This window comes from Acinonyx jubatus, chromosome C1 (genome assembly GCF_027475565.1).
Source record: "Acinonyx jubatus isolate Ajub_Pintada_27869175 chromosome C1, VMU_Ajub_asm_v1.0, whole genome shotgun sequence".
NCBI lineage: Eukaryota > Metazoa > Chordata > Mammalia > Carnivora > Felidae > Acinonyx > Acinonyx jubatus.
Genome location: NC_069381.1, coordinates 94,997,912 through 95,020,216, shown reverse-complemented (window position 1 = coordinate 95,020,216; position 22,305 = coordinate 94,997,912). Strand labels below are relative to the sequence as shown.

The 22,305-nt window shown below is 41.4% G+C and overlaps 1 protein-coding gene across 4 annotated transcripts in view; it reads right to left on the bottom strand.

Annotated features, from left to right (window-relative positions):
* LRIG2 (leucine rich repeats and immunoglobulin like domains 2) overlaps positions 1-22,055 on the bottom strand; it is a 64,345-nt gene extending 42,290 nt beyond the window's left edge. The window contains exon 1 of one of the 4 annotated variants that reach the window (XM_027058317.2): positions 21,243-22,055. In XM_027058317.2, coding sequence (XP_026914118.1) covers positions 21,243-21,481 — 239 coding nt within the window. In that variant the 5' untranslated portion in view covers positions 21,482-22,055. Of the gene's footprint in view, positions 1-17,907 lie in introns of all 4 variants that reach the window. The other 3 variants (XM_015066128.3, XM_027058320.2, XM_053214625.1) reach the window with 3 other exon arrangements.
* Positions 22,056-22,305: the final 250 nt, after the last annotated feature.

Here is a 22,305-nt window from a genome sequence, read left to right as displayed (position 1 = left end):
AGGAACCTCCATACTGTTTTCCAAAGTGGCTGCAGTTCCACTTCAGAGTGGCTGCAGTGTTTTCCTGTTTACATCCCCATCAGCAGTGCAAAAGAGATCCTCTTTCTCTGCATCCTTACCATTATCTGTTGTTGCCTGAGTTGTTAATGTTAGCCATTCTGACAAGTGTGAGGTGGTATCTCATTGTGGTTTTGATTTGTTTTTCCCTGATGATGAGTGATGTGGAGCTTCTTTTCATGTGTGTGTTAGCCATCTGGATGTCTTCTTTGGAAAAGTGTCTATTCATGTCTTTCACCCATTTCCTCACTGGATTATTTGTTTTTTGAGTGTTTAGGTTGATAAGGTCTTTATAGATTTTGGCTACTAGCCCTTTTCTTGATATGTCACTTGCAAATAACTTCTCCTTTCCCATTGGTTGCGTTTTAGTTTTGCTGACTGTTTCCCTCTCTGTGCAGAAGATTTTACCTCAATCCCAATAGTTCATTTTTGCTTTTGTTTCTCTTGCCTCCAGAGACATGTCAAGTAAGAAATTGCTGCAGCTGAGGTCAAAGAGGTTGTTGCCTGCTTTCTCCTTAAGGATTTTGATGGCTTCCTGTCTTACGTTTAGGTCTTTCATCCATTGAGTTTACTTTTGTGTATAGTGTAAGAGAGTGGTCCAGGTTCATTCTTCTGCATGTCGCTGTCCAGTTTTCTCAGCACCATTTGCTGAAGAGACTTTTTTTCCTGGATATTCTTTCCTGCTTTGTCAAAGATTAGTTGGCTATACATTTGTGGGTTTATTTCTGGGTTCTCTATTCTGTTCCATTGACATAAGTGTCTGTTTTTGTGCCAGTACCACACTGTTTTGATGATTACAGCTTTGTAATACAGCCTGAAGTCTGGAATTGTAATGCCTCCAGGTTTTCTTTTTCAGGATTGCTTTGGCTATTCAGGGTCTTTTCTGGTCCCATACAAATTTTATAATTGTTTGTTCTAGCTCTGTGAAGAATGCTGGTATTATTTTGATAGGGACTGCACATTTGTTTTGCTTTTTAAAAAATGAGTATATATGCCCTTTTATAATTTATGTATGCTTTTAAAAACATTTTTATTTTGAGAGAGCGAGAAAGAAAGCGAGAACGTGTGTGAGCAGGGGAGAAGGGCCAGGGGGAGGGGGCAGAGGAAGAGAAGCTCCATGCTCAGCACTGAGCCTGATGCGGGGCTCAATCCCATGATCCTGAACTGAGATCATGACCTGAGCTGAAATCAAGAGTCAGACACTCAACTGAATGAGTGACCCAGACGCCCCTATGTAAGCTTTTTAAAATAAGATTTTTTTTTTCAAGATTTTACTTTTAGGTAATCTCTACACCCAACATGGGGCTCAAATTTACAACCCTAAGATCAAGAGTCACAAGCTCCACCAACTGAGCCAGCCAGGTACCCCAAATAAGATATTAAATTTATTCACTTATTTGGAGAGAGCGCACACGCATGAGCGCAAGCAGGAGAGACAGAGAGAGAGAGAAAGAGAGAGAATCCCAAGCAGGTTTTGCACCATCAGGGCAGAGCCCAAACTCGATGCTGGGCTCAAACTTATGAACCATGAGATGATGTCCTGAGCCAAAACCAAGAGCCAGATGTTCAACAGACTAAGCCATCCAGGTGCCCCACCCCCACCCAAACCAGGATTTTCAAGATCAATTTGTAGTTACATGCAGCAAGAAATATTAGTTAATTCTTGGATAATCCTTGGCTACATAATTTCACTGGGGAGGACTGGGATTTGGGCTTGGGTATGAGAGCCCATAGCAAAGCTAATGACCCTAGGTTTCTTTCCTTTTTGCAGTAAAGAAGTAAATCCCTTAACTATTGTTTCCATGCTCAGCAAGATCTTATCTGAAAGGGCAAAGGTTGAAGGTAAAAATCCTTAGGGGTTTACTAAGCACGCTATCACTCTTCTTTCCAAGTGGTTCTGACATCGAAAATTAAGTGCCACTCAGGGCAAGGCAAGCATTGGAAGCAAAGTTAATTAAGAGAAACAGACTGCACAAAGAAAAGTAATTAAAGCAATACCACTTTCCCCCTACCAAGTTATCAAAAACAAAACTTTTATTAATAATCAATGCTAGATAAAGTGTGTTAAGACAAGCACTTTCAGGGGGACCTGGGTGGCTCAGTCGGTTAAGTGTCCGACTTCGGCTCAGGTCATGATCTCGTGGTTTGTGAGTTTGAGCCCTGCATCTGTGCTGTCAGCACAGAGCCTGGAGCCTGCTTTGGATTCTGTGTCTCCCCCTCTCTCTGCCCCTCCCATGCTCATGCTCTGTGTCTGTCTCTAAATAATAAATGTTAAAAAAAAAAAAAAAAAAAAAAGACAGGCACTTTCATAGTGCCAAAACAAGTTTAAATTATGCTGGGCTCAATGTAAAATATCAAGATAATTCAGGGTAGACCTGTGTTAACAACCAGTCCTAAATGATCTGTATCAGATATATATTAGTTCAGATATAAGGTTCTCTCATTGTAGGCTTTCTCACTTGGTATCTTCTGAACTAATAAAAATGCCTTGAAGATCGCAAAAGATTTCATGGGATCACATCTGTTTGCCACTTCCCCAGACAGACCAAGATAAAAATGAAATATGTTAAATCTTTAGTACGATGAAAGAAAAGCATATTGTATAAGCTTTGAAATGATTTCTGGAAGTCAAACAATTCATTATAACAGTAGTATGCAAGCCAAGGACAATATATATTTGATTCTGGAAAGACTATAGTAGTATATTCCCATCCCCCCAAAACGTACTTTAGGAATTTTCCAGCACGTCTATTTCTTTTGAAGAATAAAACTGGTGTTTCTCCTAGCGCCTAGAAAGACAGGGCATGTGAAAGACAAAATGCCTTTTGAAGTACCCCCAGGTAGGAATGAGGTTGTACAGGCTATTAAAAACTCCTCAAACCACAGCTGTAAACCATGACACTCTATGTGCTACTGATTATTCATTAATATTTAGTAAATATCTAATAGATGCTACAAAGTCCTATAAAAACAAAAATTATTTGTGCATGGAAAAAAGTTTTTCTGAATTTTAGTACACTTACACAAAACACCTCAGACAGAGTAGGATGAGAGCTACAGTTAGTAGTAACTTAATGTGCCTATATTTAGAATTTTTCTCTTTTGGTAAAAAAAAAAAAGAAAAAAGAAAAAAGAAAAAAAAAGATGATGTTAAAATACAAATAATTAGCTAATACCCTGATTCATTCACAATGTTTCCTATGGAAAATGAGATGCCTTAAAAAGAAATCATCTAATAAGATATATAAAAGACTAGAGAAGCAAATGAGTAGACTGCTTTGAATTTATACTGATCTACCTTCTCAGAAGGCAAAATCACACACTTTAATTCAATTACTTACTACATTCATTCAACAAATGTTTTTGAGTACCTACTACTGCTGATCACTGTTCATCTACAGCAACGAACAAAAATCCACACCCTCATAATATTTACAACCTACTGAAAAGAAGACAAAGTAAAATATGTAGCATGTCAGAAGATGATGCCTGCTAAAGGCAAAAAGAGGGCCAAGGGAGTTGGGGCTGTGTCTGGGAGAGGAGAGATGACCTGAAGGTCCTGAGATTGTGGAGACTGGTGTAAACAAGAATCAAGGGCATAATGAGACTGGTGGTGATGGTCTCCTGGCAGACACTAGTTGGTGGTGAGAATGTGACAGGTAAGGGGAATGATGGGGTAGGGAATCTTTCCAGTTCTTTACTCCGAAGTGTAGACTTGGAACAGAGTGATATTATCCACAGCACAAAGAGTTTCCTCTGATTTCTGACCTATGGAAGCCTAGAGGCCAAGAGAAGGAAGTTCTATCTGGGTTTGATCAGAGTAAACCAGGCTTCTTAAACCACTGCAGGCGGGGCGCCTGGGTGCCTCGGTCAGGCATCCCATTTCGGCTCAGGTTGTGATCTCAAGCCCCATGTCAGGCTCTGTGCTGACAGCTCAGAGCCTGGAGCCTACTTTGGATTCTCCCCCATTTACATTCTGTCTCTCTCCCAAAAATAAATAAACATTAAAAAAAAAAATTAAACCACGGCAGGCTCAGTTTCATGACCTCTGTGTAAGCAGGCTCAGGCTCAGCCCTCTGTGTAAGAAGTACAGTGAGGGGCGCCTGGGTGGCTCAGTCAGTTGAGCATCTAACTTTGGCTCAGGTCATGATCTCACAGTACGGGGTTGGAGCCCCGCATCAGTCTCTGTGCTGACAGCTCAGAGCCTGGAGCCTGCTTCAGATTCTGTGTCTCCCTATCTCTGCCCCTCCCCTGCTCACTCGCTCTCTCTCTCTCTCTCTCTCTCTCTCTCTCTCTCTCTCTCGCTCTCTCAGAAATAAACATAAAAAATTAAAAAAAAAAATAGTATGGTGAAAAGTATCATGGACACAACAAAATGGATGGAGGAAGTGGAAAATAACAGTTTATTGTAATAAATGAGGTAAATGAAGGACCTCAGAAGAAAGGAAATCACATCTGTACTTTTTAAAAGGACTCATTTTCAGTTCACCACCTTGTGGTTTAAAGCAGTTAAAGTTCTTTTCACATTCCAGCTAGATTATACAACCAAAGAGTATCAAGTTATGTCAAAGTTATGGTCCTGCCTCTCATAGTTTTCTTCATAACATACAATGGAAGGCTGGTAGTTCATTTTCAGAAAACATATGTACATCTGAAATGAGCTTAGGAGGCCCTCAAATCAACTCCCCTAACATATCACTTTCTAAAACCTAAAAATATTTTCCAAAGAGTATCTTAATCCTTACCAGTATCACTATAAATGCAGAACAGAAGGATATTACAGATTACCTGCCCCTTTAGAAAGGAAGTATGAAGTACAGACAAAGCTATGCAGTTTTTCCTTGACATCACACAAGTTACTGATAGTGAGCTCAGGACCTTTGAAGGGATAAAGGATGGCTCCACCTGTTAACTAACAGTGAAAACATTTTGCCAATGTCACTTAACAGCAAGACACTGACCTTTGTGTAAATTTAGACTTCCTAGAATTATTCTACATAAGTTAATGTCCTCTTTGTATGCTAAAGAACTCATCAACTCACAACTATTCTCAAAGAACAAATGCAAATAAATCTTTTTTTTTTTAATGTTTATTTTTGAGAGAGAGAGAGAGAGAGAGAGAGAGAGAGAGAGAGCACTGACACCAGTGCAACTGGTGGTGGGGGGGGGGTGTCGGGGGTGGGGTGGGAACAGAGGATTCGAAGCTGGCTCTGCACTGACAGCAGTGAGCTCGACTCGCGAACTGAGATCATGACCTGAGCTGAAGTCGGATGCTCAACCAACTGAGCCACCCAGGCACCCCCCACACAAATCTTAAAGTTGCTATAATGAGAACAGAAAAGAAAGAAACTATAATTAACTAAATACGTATGAAAACTCATTAATCTAATACAGCAGTGATTCCCTAATTCCCTAATACATGATAAAAGTTTTTACCAGTCCACAGTGAAATGAAAACTGTAAGGACAAGGTTACAAGTTTTCCATAAAGCTAAATATATTTAATGTACAGACTTGTCCTTATTTCTAAAATTATGTGATCCCTAATTTTGGGGGGCTGTCATGAAATGACCATGACAACAAATAACTGGAGGAGAGGAGGATTTTTTTGTGTGTACTTTGTTGTTTTTTTGTTTTGTTTTGTTTTGAGACTGTGCACCCACAAGCAGGGGAAGGGCAGAGGGGGAGGTCAAGGGCGAAGGGTGAGGAGCAAGGGAGAGGGAGAGGGAATCTTTAAGCAGGCTTCACGCCCAGTACAGAGCCCAGTGTGGAGCTTGATCTCACAACTGTGAGATCATGACCTGAGCCGAAATCAAGAGTCAGATGCTCAGCTGACTGAGCCACCCAGGCACCCACAGGAAAGGGGTTCTAATGGTGTCACTTGGCAAAACAGAAGTTGAGTAATACATCTGGTCCTCCAGTGTGTGTGTGTGTGTGTGTGTGTGTGTGTGTGTGTGTGTGTAAAATCGGAACAATGTAATACAGAGCTGAGCACCCATGGACAATCCAGTCAAATTTTATATTAACCAATAAAATTTGAAAGAGTTTTTTTTTTTTAAGAGTTTCTGATATAGAGAAGCATAAAGACAGTATCTAAATAGGTTTCTGTCTCAGAAAAACTCCATTCCTTTCTTTGTCACACAGACAATACTCCTGACACCAGATGTAGGATTTTTTTTCCCCACACCAACCAATTTTCCAACACCAACTGAATGTCCCACAATTCAGTTCTGACATTCATGGGAGTTAGAGAAGAACCTACAAAAGTTCAGTCCCACAAGACTGCCCCCCACTTCAACCCCACAGCCAATCTTACTTCTCTGTAAGAAGTGTGGTGAAAATATCACAGATACAAACTCTAAGTACAAGTAGTAGATCCCCATAACTTCTATCCAGTTTGACTACAAATCCAAGGCTCCCATGATCCCATCTTTGGATACAACCATCTGCTAGAACAGCTTACAGAACTCAAGGAAGCAGGTTTACTGATTTATTATACAATACAGAATGTAGTAAAGAACACAGATTAACAGCCAGATAAAGAGATCCATAGGGTGAGATCCGGAAGGGTCGGTCTGGTGCAGGAGCTTCTGTCCCTGTGGAGCTGAGGTCTGGCACCCTCCCGGCACATAGATATATATGTTCACCACCCTAGAAGCTCTTCAAGCTCATACTTTTAGAATTTTTATGGCATATTCATCGCATGGGTATCACCAATTATTAACTCAACCTCTAGCCCTTCTTCCTTTCTAGGAGAATGGGAGTGGGGCTGAAAGTTCCAAGCTTCTAATCATGGCTTCTTGGTCTTTCTGATGACTGGCCCCCATACTGAAGTTATCCAAGAGCCCACCAAGAGTTGCCTCTCGATCAAAAGATACTCATATCACCCAGGAAATTCCAAGGGATTAACGAGCTCTGTGTCCAGAATCAGGGTCAAAGACCACGTATTAGAACACAAGATGCTCCCAGTGCTCTCATCCCTTAGGAAAGGTTTTCAGGAGCTCTGTGCCACCAACCAGAGTGAGAGACCAATATATATATTTTCTATTATTTCACAGCCCACCTTGGTCTCTGGCCACAGACCACCTTACAAGCAAAAAGATATACAACTCAAAAGATTGAGACACATTAGAATCCCATTTAGTCATTAATAATTGCACTAGTCCAATATCATTATCATATGAAAATGCTTTCCAGGCAAGGCCACTCTGGCTTGCAAGCTTCCAATCTTGTCAGGTAACAAAAGCAGCAGTGGTGTTAGTTTCACCCTTTCAGGCATCTGGTATAACTGAGCTAAGAGATGATATTGTCTCTCACTCTGAGCCCCTTCTGAGGTGTTAACATTGGATTTTCCTCATTATACAATCCACTGATTCATTCCTTTACCCTCAGATACTACTGCCCCTTCTCTCCATTTATACTCAAACTCTTCTACCTTTGGAAGGGACACGAGGTTCAGCTACTGTGCTGATCTAGATTGCCAAGAGCAATAATATTCTAGCAGGTACCTCCCCCTCAGTCCACGCATTCAGTTATGAAAGGTTACACAGATGTAGAACCACTGGGCTATTTTTACCACCAAGCAATATAGTGGCATTCACCGTTAACCTCAATTTCGCCAGATGAGGCAAAGGCACAACCCACCCTACCAGGCCCTTAGGAATTCTAACCCAAGTTTAAGAATACAGTTTCTTGCTTAGGAATCATCACTTATTTTCAGAACTTTGTATTTCTAACACTGGTCCTATGACCAGTGTATCATGCACAAAAGAAAAAAGCTGAGGTGATGTGAGGAAGAAAGGAAAAGTAGAGACATTACACAAGGACACTCCTCTGTCGGTAAGAACTGCATACTCATCCTGGCATCCTTCACCACCCTCTCATCCCTTCAGATCTACCAGAAAAAGAGGACTCGATCCAGTGGTGCCGCTCCATCAGCCCTACCTCATGTTGAGCAAAAGCACAATCTCAGGAACTTATGTAAGCCATACGTTCAGGTCTTTATCTCCCATTTTAAACAACCAATGTTTTAACTGACCATTCAATTCTCTATTAAAGTAGTACTCTGAAAAGGATCTCTCTCTGCCCATATGTTGAACATTATGGGTTGTGTATTCCTCGGTCTGAAGAAATCATGGTTAGCCATCCAAACTGTTACAATTATCTTCTGTTCCTGTTCTTTTATAGTATCGTGAGCATTTGCATCTACTGTCAGAGAAGCCAAGCCCAGTCCAGAGTCTGTTCTACTCCTGGGTTACAGCATCAGTCTCATTTTCTGGCTATATTCAAGGCCTTCCCAACAGGGAATCTGCCACCTAGCCATCTAACAGTCTCTATTGTGCTTGCAGGTATAAAGTTCTTACCGGCATTTTGTGCCTCAGAAGGTACAAGGGGATTAGGTCTAGATTCATTTGTCTTTGCATTACTGCATACCCCATATCCACTTATGTCATGGCCCCAGGTGGTCACCTCAAGCTAGCGCACAGGGATATTTGCTTGTTGATTCCAGTCGCCTTACAAACCTGAAAGAGGGTTCTTCTGATGAGCATCAACATGTCCTACTTTAATGCACGCTTCAAATTCCCACAGCGATTTCCAGAAGGCTGTGCCCCATATGGGCAGTCCTTTAAGAGGCCAGGTTTCTATTGTTCTTCTGCCTAGCCATATGACCAAGCCTTTGGCTACTGCCTGTCAGTAAAAACCTAAACATAGGGGCTTTTGCCACTGGTCAATTTTTCCATTACTGCTAAGAAAACAGGATGCAATTCAGCCCACCAAGCTAATTTGTCTTTACCTTTTCCATCAGAGTGGTGGCCTTCCAAACAGGATGGTGTCTGTTCACCTTGGAAATGCCACCCACAAACCAAGCAGCTCTTTGTTGGTCAGTTATAAGCTTATAGGACACTTGCCCAAGTGACAATAAAATCCAGCAGCTCCTCACACAGTTCCACAATCAGTCCTAGGGGGAAAGAGGCTCCCTACTCTTGAGTATCTCCTCCTTGCATTTCCATTTTGTTACAGAACTCTTCTGGGCACTGCCCTACCTACTGAAGTGTTTACCCAACATTATGCAAGACATCATGAGTATTTCAGTTTTCAAGATTATTTTTATGACTTCTAGTCACAGTGGCTGTTTCTTTTTTTTTTTTTTAATTTTTTTTTCAACCTTTATTTATTTTTGGGACAGAGAGAGACAGAGCATGAACGGGGGACGGGCAGAGAGAGAGGGAGACACAGAATCGGAAACAGGCTCCAGGCTCTGAGCCATCAGCCCAGAGCCTGACGCGGGACTCGAACTCACGGACAGTGAGATCGTGACCTGGCTGAAGTCGGACGCTTAACCGACTGCGCCACCCAGGCGCCCCTTCACAGTGGCTGTTTCAATTACTGTCCAATGGTAAGCCAATAATTGCCCTTAAAGTGGGAATTTTCTAGTCCAAAGTCCAGTAAGCCACTGCTGGGAGGCACTCACAGGCTTTTGCCATAAGCCCCAGTCTATGGTATACTACAAAACACTATACACAGAGAATTTGCCCATACCAGCACTTCAACTTCTATTCTACATTGTGTGGCCTTGGGCAATCTTACTGGCTCCCATTTAACATATCCAAATTAATATTGAAGGGTGGATTTACACGACTTGTTTTACAGTAATAGATAGAAGAAACATCTGCCAGGCATATCTCCCTAATACAATCAGGAAAAAGCCTGTTCAAACACACCAATCAATTCTCTCACAAACTTTTACCTGACATTCCTACCTATAGTCTCCATTCAGACCTTATTAATGGGTTTTGGTTTTACAATACTAGGAAAAGTGTTTCCCAAGCCAGACATAACTCATTCCCATAAAACATTCAGGTAAAGGAGACACAACTTCTTTACAAAAAGCCTTGTTTAAACTTCCCAACTTCCATAATCCTATCAACCCTTGCATGGTTTTGTTCTCTCAACAGCATCAAGGCTTTATCAATGGGTTTTGGTATTTGGTACCACAGTACAAGAAGTTCCCGTATCAAGGTATCCTGGGAACTTTTCTTCTCCACCTCCTGATCATTTTACTCACTCTTGTGCAAAAGGCGTTGGTCTTGCCCAGGGGTTAAGCCAAAAGACCCTGACCCTTTGTCAATTTAATCTATCTAACCAATGCCCCAAGCAATTGCTGGTCACATTACTCACTGTAATCTCTGCATTCAGATTTTTAAATTTCTCCAAACTGCGGAAAACAGAATAGACTTGTTTGGGGCCCTTTAACGTTGGGAGGACCAGAAAGATGTGCCTTTAGCTAGTGTTGTACCAAAAACTTTGTTTTAACCCCATCAATTGTCTGTTTTATTAATCCCACTTTTTTAAAGATTTATTTAACTAATTTCTACACCCAACATGGGACTCAAACTCACAATCCTGAGATCAAGAATTGCACACTCTTTCTACTGAGCCAGCCAGGCACCCCCATCCTATTTCTTAATAACCATCTAAAGCTTTCCATTCTGATGGATTGAGTCTGTGATTCTTCCCTTTCTTTTTCCTTTGTTTTGCTCCAAATGGTATTTGCTTTATTCACCTTCTTTCTTAAAAACTATTTAAAATTTTCCACCTTGGGGGTGTGTGGATGGCTCAGCCAGTTAAACGTCCAACTCTCAATCTCAGTTCAGGTTTCAATCTCAGGGTCATGAGTTCAAGCCCTGCACTGAGCTCCATGAGGACCGTGGGGTCTACTTAACAATAAGATAAAATTTTCCACCTTGCTAAGACCAGTCAGTCCCTCAGCTCTCTCCTTTGCCTTTCCTCGTTCTTTTGTTAATTAACCTAATGCTTTTTTAACATCTATAAAACCTGAGAGGGGAAGCTGAAAGAGCAAATACACAAGGCTTCCTCAAGTGTCCCTAGGTTTTGCAGCAGTTAAGGTGATATGGGGTGTTCATGTAAGAGTTCTCCAGGGCACCTAGGTGATTATCAGTTGAGTTTCTGACTGCTGACTTCAGCTCAGGTCATGATGCCAGGATTGTAGGATATAGGCCCGCACTGGGCTCCACACTGAGCATGAAGCCTGCTTAAGATTCTCTCTCCCTCTGCCCCTCTCACCCACTCACGTGCTTGCTCTCTCAAAAAAAAAAAGAGAGAGAGAGAGAGAGAGAGAGAGAGAGACTTTCCCTTAGCCACAACATTCACTATCAACTGAGTGACAGACATATTCAGCAGATGAATTATCCCAATTACTATAAAGATAATCCCACATAGCTTGTATATGAAACATACCATCTGCTTCATAGGGGATGTTCCACTTGGCATTTACAAGGCAAGGTGGGCAGTCCCCATTCTCAGGATAAATAAGACATTACACTGGCTTTTATCCAGTCCACCAAGCTGGCTGTTCCCTCAGGAATAACCTCCTTTGTGTCTGGATCACAAATACCTATCTGTGATTGTTCCATAGTGAGCTATAGATCCTGTCCTGAACCCAAACATGGTCTTCCACACTGCAGCATTTAAAACCAGAAACTACACCTGAGTTAATTACACTCACAATCCAGTTTAATAAAGGTTCTTCAGGAAGCGAGTGTTACTGATCCACAAAATAAAAACAACTCCTCATACAATATTCCCTGGTTTCAATAGTTTCCTGGCTTTGCCCTCCCCCTACACCAACAGCCTTCTTGATGACCAGAGGTCTTAGAGGCACTTTTTGTTGTCTTTGCATAATTTTTCCCCTGGGGGACAGCTTTGAGGCTAGTAACCAAAACTCATACTCGCTGAAATCTGACCTCGGTTTAGCATCAAGGTCTGACCCAGAATTCTAATTTCATTTTAGCTATTACAAATAACCATAACCAAAGGACTAAACATTTCACTTTTTCCTTATTAGCATCTATTTCCTTACACATCCAGTGAACCAAAGTGCTGGGAAATGGATCTATCTCTAAATTCCATTTGTAACTTTTACTTTGAGTATCTGGGAGCAGCACAACCTCTGCTCCATACCACAGGTGGACACAAAGCCACCTGGGAATCAACGGTTCTACATTCCCCATCCTTTTGCCCTTTCTCTTCCCAAACCAGATTTCCATAAGCCAGGGCCATTCTAGTAAATCTCACTTCTGTGACACCAATGTCTAAGAAGAACTCACTGTGTTAAAAGGCAAAAATATTCAACGACACTTGTTAACACCTCGTGAGGAAGACTTTATTCAAGGTGGTGCAGGTTATCTCTTCAGGTAGAGGGACTACTGCAATGACATTTTACAGTGACAGGAGACTGGGCTCAACTCCAAATACTGCATGGGCAAGTGGGAATTTATAGCTAAGGAGCAGGGTAGTCGGCCATAATCAGTGGATGGAAAGTCACTAAGAGGAAAAACAGGGATAAGGTAGGTGCTGGATAAATAGACCTAACTGCTTATTGCTGAAGATAAGCCAGGGAGATGAGACATCACCTGGAGGATGTCAGAAGATAAGGAACCTTATCACGTATCAAGGATAATCAGGTATCAAGGGTGAGGGCTTCTTGCTAAAATGACGTAGCAGGGCTCTTGCTAAAACTGCATTTTACAAGGACATAAACAAATGAGCCCAGAAGGTGGTTCAGGAGTCTAAAATTTGGCCAAAGAATCTCTGTCCCCTTTCTTGTTCAAGGAAAGAGGCATTCTCTCTTTCCTCTGAACAACAGAAGTCTATTTTTTTATCCAGTAGCCTTTTGTTCATTAAGGAACAAGTGAAGTTTCTGTTGGGACCTGGAATTAGAGGGTATCTATCTGCTCAATGATGCTAGTAGTCAGGCATTTAATGAGGGGAGTTTTCTACGAAAACACAGAAAAACAAAAAAATAATAGATTAGAAACCTAGTTTCTGAGTCCAGAGGTTAGCGAGTTGAGATTTTCCCACTTGAGCTCGAAGCAATTTTAAATGGAAGAGTGAAGGTGGCAATAACCATCTGAAGAATTTTCCTAGTTTGCAGCCTAAATGTCTCTGATGATGGCATTTGGTGTTCTGGTGAACCTTTGAATGGTCCATACAGCAGGAGGCACAGAAGCTGCCCACGTATGATATGCAGTAGTAATTCTTTTTTTTTTTTTTTAAGTTTATTTCAAGGACCCAGCTTCAGCTTGCAGGATTTCAGGAAAAGGGCAGTTTTAGTTCTCAGTGATACCAAGTCAGGAGGGTGGGAGAAAAACTGGAAACATTAGTTTGGAAAATTATAGCCAGATACTGCAGGAAACCAGAGTTGAGTATTTGGTAAGGACTTGCAAAATGTGCAAGACAGAACCAACAAGGGGTTTTGCACTGAATCAAAGAAAAAAAAAATTTCTATGGTCAACCTTTTAATTCTTCCTTACCTAAGAATTCTGGTCTCATTAGATTTGTCCTGATTATTTTACATAGGTGCACCAAGAATAGTGACTGACCACACAGCCTCTTTCTGAGTTTGCTTCGCTGGAACTTTTCATAAGGAAATCTCAGATTAAACATTTAAAAGCCTCTCGAGGTTAGGAAGCCAATCCAGGAAGTAGCCACCAGACTTTATCTTCTCATACCTATAGACAGGAGTAAATTCCTCTTTCCTCGAGGTCCCCAAGATATCCTGAGACTCTTCGGCCTGCAAGGAAGTGACCGTTCTTACTCACCTGTAAGACTGGGCACCCTGTAAGCCAGGTACCAGGCCAGTCTTCCCAAGAACACTGGCTCCATGAAGACAACCTTAGTCCCTTAAACCAGATTCTATCCATGTAACTCTCAAATATAATATTCCAGTCAAAACCTTGGTAATAAAACCAATGTTTCCAATTATATCCTGTTACAAGAACAAATTCTTACTCACCTTACACAAGTAACTACAGTATCGTGAAAGTAAGAGTATTCACTACAAGTTTCCAAATTCCAGAGGAATAAGGAGAAAAAGTAATTGTTTCATCTTTGTTCACAAAGGTATAATCAGATTGTTGTAAGCTGCAGACAGCTTAAGAGGAAAAAAAGTTCTTTAAATCTGAAAAACATTACAGAAGTAGTACTGTTTCAAAGAGTCATAATAATCCATCTTCATCAGGTCATTCAGTCCCACGTAATTCTTATTCTGCTTGATCTTGGGTTAGCAGTTTTATGACTCCATCAGCTTCTTCACTGGTTCTGGAAACTCTCAGTGCAATACATGATCTTAAAATTATTCAACCGATACCATTATGGAGCATTCCTGCCTGTCGCCTATTGGAAGTGCTCTCAGAGAGGAAGGAGAGTAAAACAACAACTTGTCACACAGTATTTTAACATACTAATTGGACACCAACTGTGAACTTCAAACATTCCTGGAATGCCAATATTAGTAACATGGATCCATACACAAATAACCTAAGAAGGTTTGTCATCATTTCTTATTTGACAATGCTTCCCATGTAATCATCTAACATTGCAAATAAACCTAATTAGTTTAAATCTCTCTTTTACAGGGTGAGCAACAAATCCCTTGAAAATTTTCAGAGACCTCTGGAATATCTCAAAGTTAGTTTGAGATCAAAGAAAAGTCCATTTGGGGGGCTCGTGAATGGCTCAGTCGGTTGAGAGTCCGACTTCGGCTCAGGTCATGATCTCACAGTTTCATGAGTTCGAGACCCACATCAGGCTCTCTGCTGTTGGCATGGACCATGCTTCAGATCCTCTTTCTCCCTTTCTCTCCGCCCCTCCCCTGTCTCTCCCTGTCTCTCTCTCTCTCTCTCTCTCTCTCTCAAAAATAAACAAATATTTTTTTAAATTCCACTTAGAATTTGATTTGGGGAAGTTGTCAAAAATGTCAAATGTTTTGAACACTTTAGATAACAGGTCACTGTGAATAATACTTATTCACTTAAAGTGGTAATTAAAAGATTTCAAAGGCAAATATAGGAAGCTACATAGTTGGAAAAAAATTTTTAGTTTTTGTAATACTGATAAGTCTCAATTTTTTAAAGTAATCAAAAACCTGATAAGCACAAGAAGCACAGAAAATAATTTTAATTGGACTTTAATTGGATTTTTAATTAAAATCTTTGTTTCCTAGGCAAATTACATAATAGGTGAAGGAAAATCTTTTTATAGTTTATTAATAAGAGTAGATCAATAATCCAAGAAAACTTTGACATTCTAGTTTTACATCAGTAATAAATCTATTTTATTTAACCTTAGCAACTTGAGCACACATAAAATTCCTGTTCTGCAAATCTATAACCATTTTTCTAATATCCATTCAGCTTTTGTCCTATATTTTTGCTTCTTTCTTACTGTGGAACAACCAGTCTGCCTTAGAATAAAATTACTTTTTTTCCCTAAACAAAAACACATTCTTCATACCTTGCATACTCTGCATACAAAGTTGTTTTGCTTTATTCTTACAGTTTCTAGTAGTTCTACCTACATGTACTGATCACAAGTTTTAACTATTAATAATCTTTCTTTTACAGAGAAAACTATGAAGTAGACAAGTACGGTCATGTATCAGTATTCTGTAGATTAGAAAATTTATGAATATACAATTTCACAATTGCTAGAAGCATGATTCCTCACAATATAATTTTTCAATGTGGCAAGCAACAGGTTTACTAAGAGATCCAACTATCTTAGTTTCTACACCACATAGAAACAAGATACCAAAAATACAAACCCAAACTTAGGTTCAGTAATAAATGTCTCAACAGTTTATCTTACTTAGAAATGACCTACATTTATTTTAGGCAGATAGTAACACCAAACTAAACTAGCCATCATCTCAAGCTATTTCCCTATTAACTATTTTTATAACATATGCATGGAAGGCAAGCATCACAAAAGTAAAAAACCGAGAAAGATTAAATATACAGTCTGTCCCCCCACCTTTTTTTTTTTTTAACTGCAGTGCTTAACATATATCAAGCACTTCATTTTTATTGTATGTTTTATTCTTAGTTTGGATTATAATTTTATAATCTTAAATACCTAGTAGAGATTACATAAGCTTGACTAGTAAGCTTAGGTAGAAGACAAATTATTTTCTGTATTATATTTAATGCTGACAACTCTGAAGACATGCCTGTTTTTATTTTACCAACGATTTTCAAAATAGCTTTATTTATAAAAAAAAATTATCCCAAATCATGTGAACTTAATTCAGGAATACTTAATTTATATAAGTGCCTATTTATCTCTAAGGCAGCTTGAATAGAGCTCCTTTTTAAGGGATTTTATAAAGTAATTTGGTAATACCATCCAAAGGTGTAAAAAATACAACACATCTACAAGATACATACATATATACATGTAAACACACATACATACAGACACAAATAGAGAGCTATTGTTTTCAATCTAAAATTTTAGCCATGCATTAGTAAAACATAGTAATACAAATTCACTGGTTTATATAAAATAATTAGTTCTTGCCTTTTCTCCACTATTTTTTTTTAATTTTTTTGTTTATTTTTGAGAGAGAGAGGGAGAGAGAGTGCACTCATGCGGGAGTGAGGGGCAGAGAGAGAGGGAGACACAGGATCCGAAGCAGGCTCTAGGCTCTGAGCTGTCAGCACAGAGCCTGACGCAGGGCTCGAACTCATAAACCGTGAGATCATGACCTAAGCCATGCTCAGATGCTTAACCAACTGAGCAACTCAGGTGCCCACCACTTTCTATTTTTATACAAATTGTATTTCTGGAAAATGTCAGGCCATATTAATGTTACTTGTTTACCAATTGTGTAAAGACCACCTTTAACATTCCCTTGCAGGCACCTGGGTGGCTCAGTGAGTTAAACATCCAACTTTGGCTCAGGTCATGACCTCATGTTTGTGAGTTTAAGCCCCTCATCAGGCTCTGCGCTGAAGCTCGGAGCCTGCTTTGGACTTTCTGTCTCTCTCTCTCTCTCTATGCCATACCCCTGCAAGTGCATGCTCTCTCTCAAAAATAAATAAATAAACATTTTAAAAGAAAAAAAAAAAAAAGACCTTCCCTTGCACTGATATGTAATTTTATGGAGGCTGTGGACCAAATTTCAAGTGGGTGACCAAGGAAGACGTCTAGCAGCTGTCTGGATATCTCCAAAACCCATCCAACTGGCCAATTTCCAGTCTATTTCCAATTAGTCTTTTTCCTTTTCAGCTCAAGTAGTTGCTTTTGGGGGCCCCTAAGTCCCCTGAGAGTCCCCAGTGGAGGGCAAGGGGCCCAAAATTCAAGTGACTATAAAGACTGAAGTGGAAAAAGTTCTGACGGGGGTAGAGAGGAGGAAGGAATTTGGAAAGAGATCTAAGAAAGGATTCAACGGAACTGGAGGGAAGACTGAAGGTGGTAAAAGGAAGAAGGAGGAGCAACAATGGGAAGGGAGAGCTCTTTGAAAAGCCATTCTGGGGCCCAAAAGAGGCCAATGAAGTTCTGTATTATTCTCAGCAAAAGCATGCCAACAGGAATGGAAGTAGACAGCACTGGCAGAAAACATAGTTAGTAGGGGTTCAAGAAGAGTATTTGAGTCAACTGAGAAGTTCCCACAGAAGAGGCAGGATCCAACAAAGAAAATTATGAGGTGTTATAGAGAGCCAGGAAGACAGACTTCCAGTGCAAGGAGTTAAGGAAAAGAAAAAAAAAAGAAGAGATTTCCAGTCTAGAGAATCAGAGAATAATCCTCATTCAGGGAAAAAAGAGCCAGGAATAAGAGATTTACAGACTGATAGGCAGCTTTCAAACGAAGAAGCCTAGGACTCTAACCTAGCTTCTTACAAACAGCTGATTGCCTGGTACTCTAACTGAGCCTCTTACAGGGGACAAACATGGGACTCTAACCCAGTCTCCAGCCTGTGTTTATCTGGGACTCCATCCCATTTTCTAGGGTATACTCAGACTGTTAACAATCAAAATCTGTCCTTACCAGCTTCCACGGACATTTGTCCGGAGCAATGGTTCAGGAGTCGGACTCACCAATGGATCCCCGAACAATCAGTCAGGAGTGAAGATAAAGCTTTCAAAGGTACACACTTAGGGTCCTGGGTGAGAGGTCTGGGGGTCCAATGATGAATCTGATCCTATCCAGTTTGTGGCACCAAAACTGTTAAAAGGAAAAAAATATTCAATGATACTTGTTGAAGCATGGTAAGGAAGACTTTGGGGGATGGTGAGGCTATGAAATTTTGTAGTAGGGGAAGGAGATTGGACTCAACCCTGAACACTGCATGGGCAAGAGGGATCTTATAGCTAAGGTGAAGGGTGGAGTCAATGAATGGAAAACTATTAAGAGGAAACATGAGGGACTGGGGGGCTCCAACAGGATTCTTGCTGAAGAGAGGCCAGGGCAATCAGACATCACCTTTACGATGGTGTAGAAGGAGGAACCCAATTAGGTATCAAGGGGGAGTGCTTCTTGCTAAACTGACTTAGCAAGGTTCTTGCTAAAACCGCACTTTACAAGGATATGTACATATGGCCTAGGAAAGGTTCAGAAGCCTGATTAAAGCCTCAAGTGAAGAGCTTTTGTCACCTGTTTCTTCCTTTTATTCCACACATAATACTCCTGACACCAGACATGTGGGGGTTTTTTCTCCCACACCAACCAATTCTAGACACCAGCTGCAATTCAATCGAATTCTGACACTAACCGGAGTTACAGACCTCATGACCTAAGAGCTCAGTCTCATAAGACTGTCCCCCACTTCAGAAACCAATCACAAGAAGTGGGTCTCCATGTTACCTACAACTTGTCTGACTTGGTTACAATTGGGAGGTTCCCAAGACCCCCTCACTGATTGAATCACTTGCTAGAACAGTTCACAGAACTTCGGAAAACACTTACTTACGTTTACTGGTTTATTACATAAGACAGGATATGGTAAAGAACACAGATGAACAGCCAGACGAAGAGATACATAAGGTGAGATCTGGAAGGGTCTGGCACAGGAGTTTCTGTCCCTGTAAAGTTGGGGTGTGCCACTCTCTCAGCATGTAGACATGTTCACCATCCTTGGCTCTTCAAAGTCCACACTTTGGGGATTTTACGAAGGCTTAATCATACAGACACAAGCAATTATTAAGCCCCTCTCCCCTTCCAGGAGAATGGGGACAGGGCTGAAAGTTCCAAGCTTCTAATCATGGCTTGGTCTTTCTGGGGACTGACCCCATCTATCCAGGAACTTACCAAGAATCACCTCATTAAGCCAAAAGACACTCCTATCACCCAGGAAATACCAAGGGATTTAGGAGCCCTGTGTCAGGAATTAGTCAAAGACCTAAGGGTTAGAACAGAAGATGCTTGTAGAGCTCTTGTCATTTAGGAAATTACAAGTTTCAGGAACTCTGTACTAGGAACCAGGGACAGATACATGCATATTTCAAAAACCAAGATTAATGGATTTCATCTATAATCTTTTTGATGATGGCCACAAGTTTCAGCATTTGAGTCTGAATCACTTATGTATTTACAGCATTATGTCTACTTTGAACACTCAAAATTACATTAAAAAAAACCCCATGTGTACCTGGTGGTTTTATAGCTGAAAGCAATTACTGAAGATGTTACATTTCTCGGTTTAAAACAGCACAATGCCATCTTTTAATATTCCAAGAGTTGTTCTGCTAATGTAAGACTTCCATCCAATTACACTTCTACAACAGAATTGCTCTCCAAGGCATTTTACTTCAACTGAAAATGTCAATTTCATTATAGGACATTTAAAATTTGGGGATGTCATTTGGCTTTAGGAAATTTGTCTAGATTACACAGAAATCAAACCCAAACACAAACTAATTGTACCTTACATAAAACTATTCCCAATTATTGTTTACCTACCAATGGAGGATCTTAAAAGTAAGCCACATTTTTTTCAATTACAGCTAAATAAACTTGTGTTGGTTTTAAAGCTGCACCAGATAATCAGGTAGCTGTTCCAAGAATTTCTTAGAAAGAGGCACTTGCCACATTACAAAAATGCTGTGCTAGGTTCAATTCAGATTATGCTGCTCACCGTATCAATTTTTAAATTTAATCTGGGTCAACAGAACCAGAATTAGCTACAGATGCCACTATCATAAAAACAACAGAAACATCTTATTTTATGACAGATCTATGCTACTACGACAGTTGGTTACTTAAGTTACCTTAGTTTTCTCAAAGAATTCCTGAAATAGCTTTCCTTCCTATCTATCTTAACCTATTTGTAAATGTCTAATTACTTTAAACAACAGCGGAGAGATCTATTTGTATTCTACTTCCAAGGAAAATCCAAATAGTCCCTCATATTTTAATTGCACCTCAAACTATACTTTTTTGTGACACTTCTTTTAGAGAAGACTCTATTAGAAGTCTGTCAATTGATAAATTCGGTGCTCAGTTAGCAGCAGAGAAATAACTGTATGTTAGTGGTTAAAAAACCCCATAATTGCAGCATTTAATACCTACTGTTGCTCCTAATGCCACCAGGCTGACTCAGACTAATGAGCTCTCCAGGTGCCACTGTCTAACACAGGCCTGTCAAGATGAGCACACAGCAGTGGAGTCTCCAGAAGAATTAATCCAATCACTGTACTTGTTTGTCACGCATAAACAAAGAGAACTGATTTTTAGGTTCTTTGCCACAAAGAAATGCACTGAAAACAATTAAAGTAACACATGATTTGGGAAAGAATACTCCTTCCCTTCTTTACAGTGAGTCCTGAATTAGATTTTTAAAACGCTACTTATAAAGGTATTTGCTCAAAGTGTTGGATCTCCTAAGCCATGATGTTTTAACCCTGTTAAGCATCAAAACTATGGCACCAAATGTGCAAATGCGAACTAGGGACAAAAGGACCGTTCTTATGTCATTGGCGATCGTGGTTATCAAATCACGTACCTGGGGAGCATTCAAGTTGAGTTACACACTGGATGATGCAGCCCAAAGTGGGCGAGGATCCCCAACCATCCAGAGTCAAGGTCGGTGCCCAGGTCCAGTGAGCCCTTAACAATATCCCCTTTCCAACTCCTCCCCACTGCAGGAATCACAAACTCCCTGGCCCCAAGAATCTTAATTAACCCTGGTTTTCGTGCTAATTTTCATAACCTTAACTCCAGGGTTTTTAGGCTCCCACTCCACCTCAAAAAAGTTCACAACAGTATAATGGCATTTTTCTTCAGTACTTCAATTCGCAACCGCGACCTTCAACTGTGTCTCCCTCCTGTCCCCTTGGAGAGGGAGCTCCCTTTCCTTTGGATCCCCGCCCGGCAACTCTACTCACAGGCTGGCAGTGTCGGGGGGCAGCGGGCTCGACAGCGCCCTCCAGCTCGGCGCTGGTAGTTTCCTGCGACTGCAGTCCAGCAGAGGGATGCGGCAGGAGCAGGGCGCGGGGCAGAGACCTGCCCGAGCGGCCGGCAGCAAGAGGAAGACAGCCTGGGCAAGGAAGAGGAGCCGGGAAAGTGGTCCGGACCGACAATCCAGCAGCGGCTCCTCCCGGACGCCTTGGGGCGCCGGCGCCATTTTCCCCCCGACCTGGACCCAGCCGAGAAGAACCGCCAGCTAGAATAGACAGCTTGGCGGAGACGTTTGGTGGCTACGCTGCCACCCCAGGGCCCGGCTGTCGCCTGTACCCTCTAAAGGGAAAAGAGGGGCGGATACGGCGCAGCAGTGGGGGCGGCGGCCGAGGACACACGGCTGAAACCCTACGGACAACGCTCCTCCGCCCCGCCCCGCGACGCAACGTCTTCACGCACAAGAGCCAACCAATCGGTGCCACACAAAGAGGTCGCGTCGGGGGCGGGACTCCACGAGGAGGTGGAGCCAGTGACAGGGAGTTTCTTAAGGAGGACTTTAAGGTGTCCGTCACTTTGCAGCGCCTCACTGGGGTTCCGCCGCTGGTCCTCCACTGGAGGGCGTAGTGGCTCCTTAAGAGGAACAGCGGCTAAAGCTCTGCGAGTCCCAAGTCCTGATTTGAGGGATATCTACTATGGTAATAGAAAAGGATCTTTTTTCTGGACTCCAAGGGGAATGATAGAAGGGCTACCTTCCAACTTGCGAGCACTGAAAGGGCCCTGGAACTTCCACCTGGCATTGGCCTCCAGAGCCCAGCTGGGGCCACCGCTGCCCGCTCCTGCTTGTCTGCAGCTCCTGCAGTCCTGCAAGTGGGCGGCAACTCCTTTTAACTCGAAGCGTGTTATCACTACTGGTTGCTGGACCCCTAAGCTCCCGAAGGCAGAGGCCCTGTTTATTCATCTGTGTACCTCCAGCTTCTGTTTAGCTTGGAGTTTAAGAAATGTTGATGGGACTGCACCTGCAAGGCATGTCTCTAAGGAAGATACTCTTCT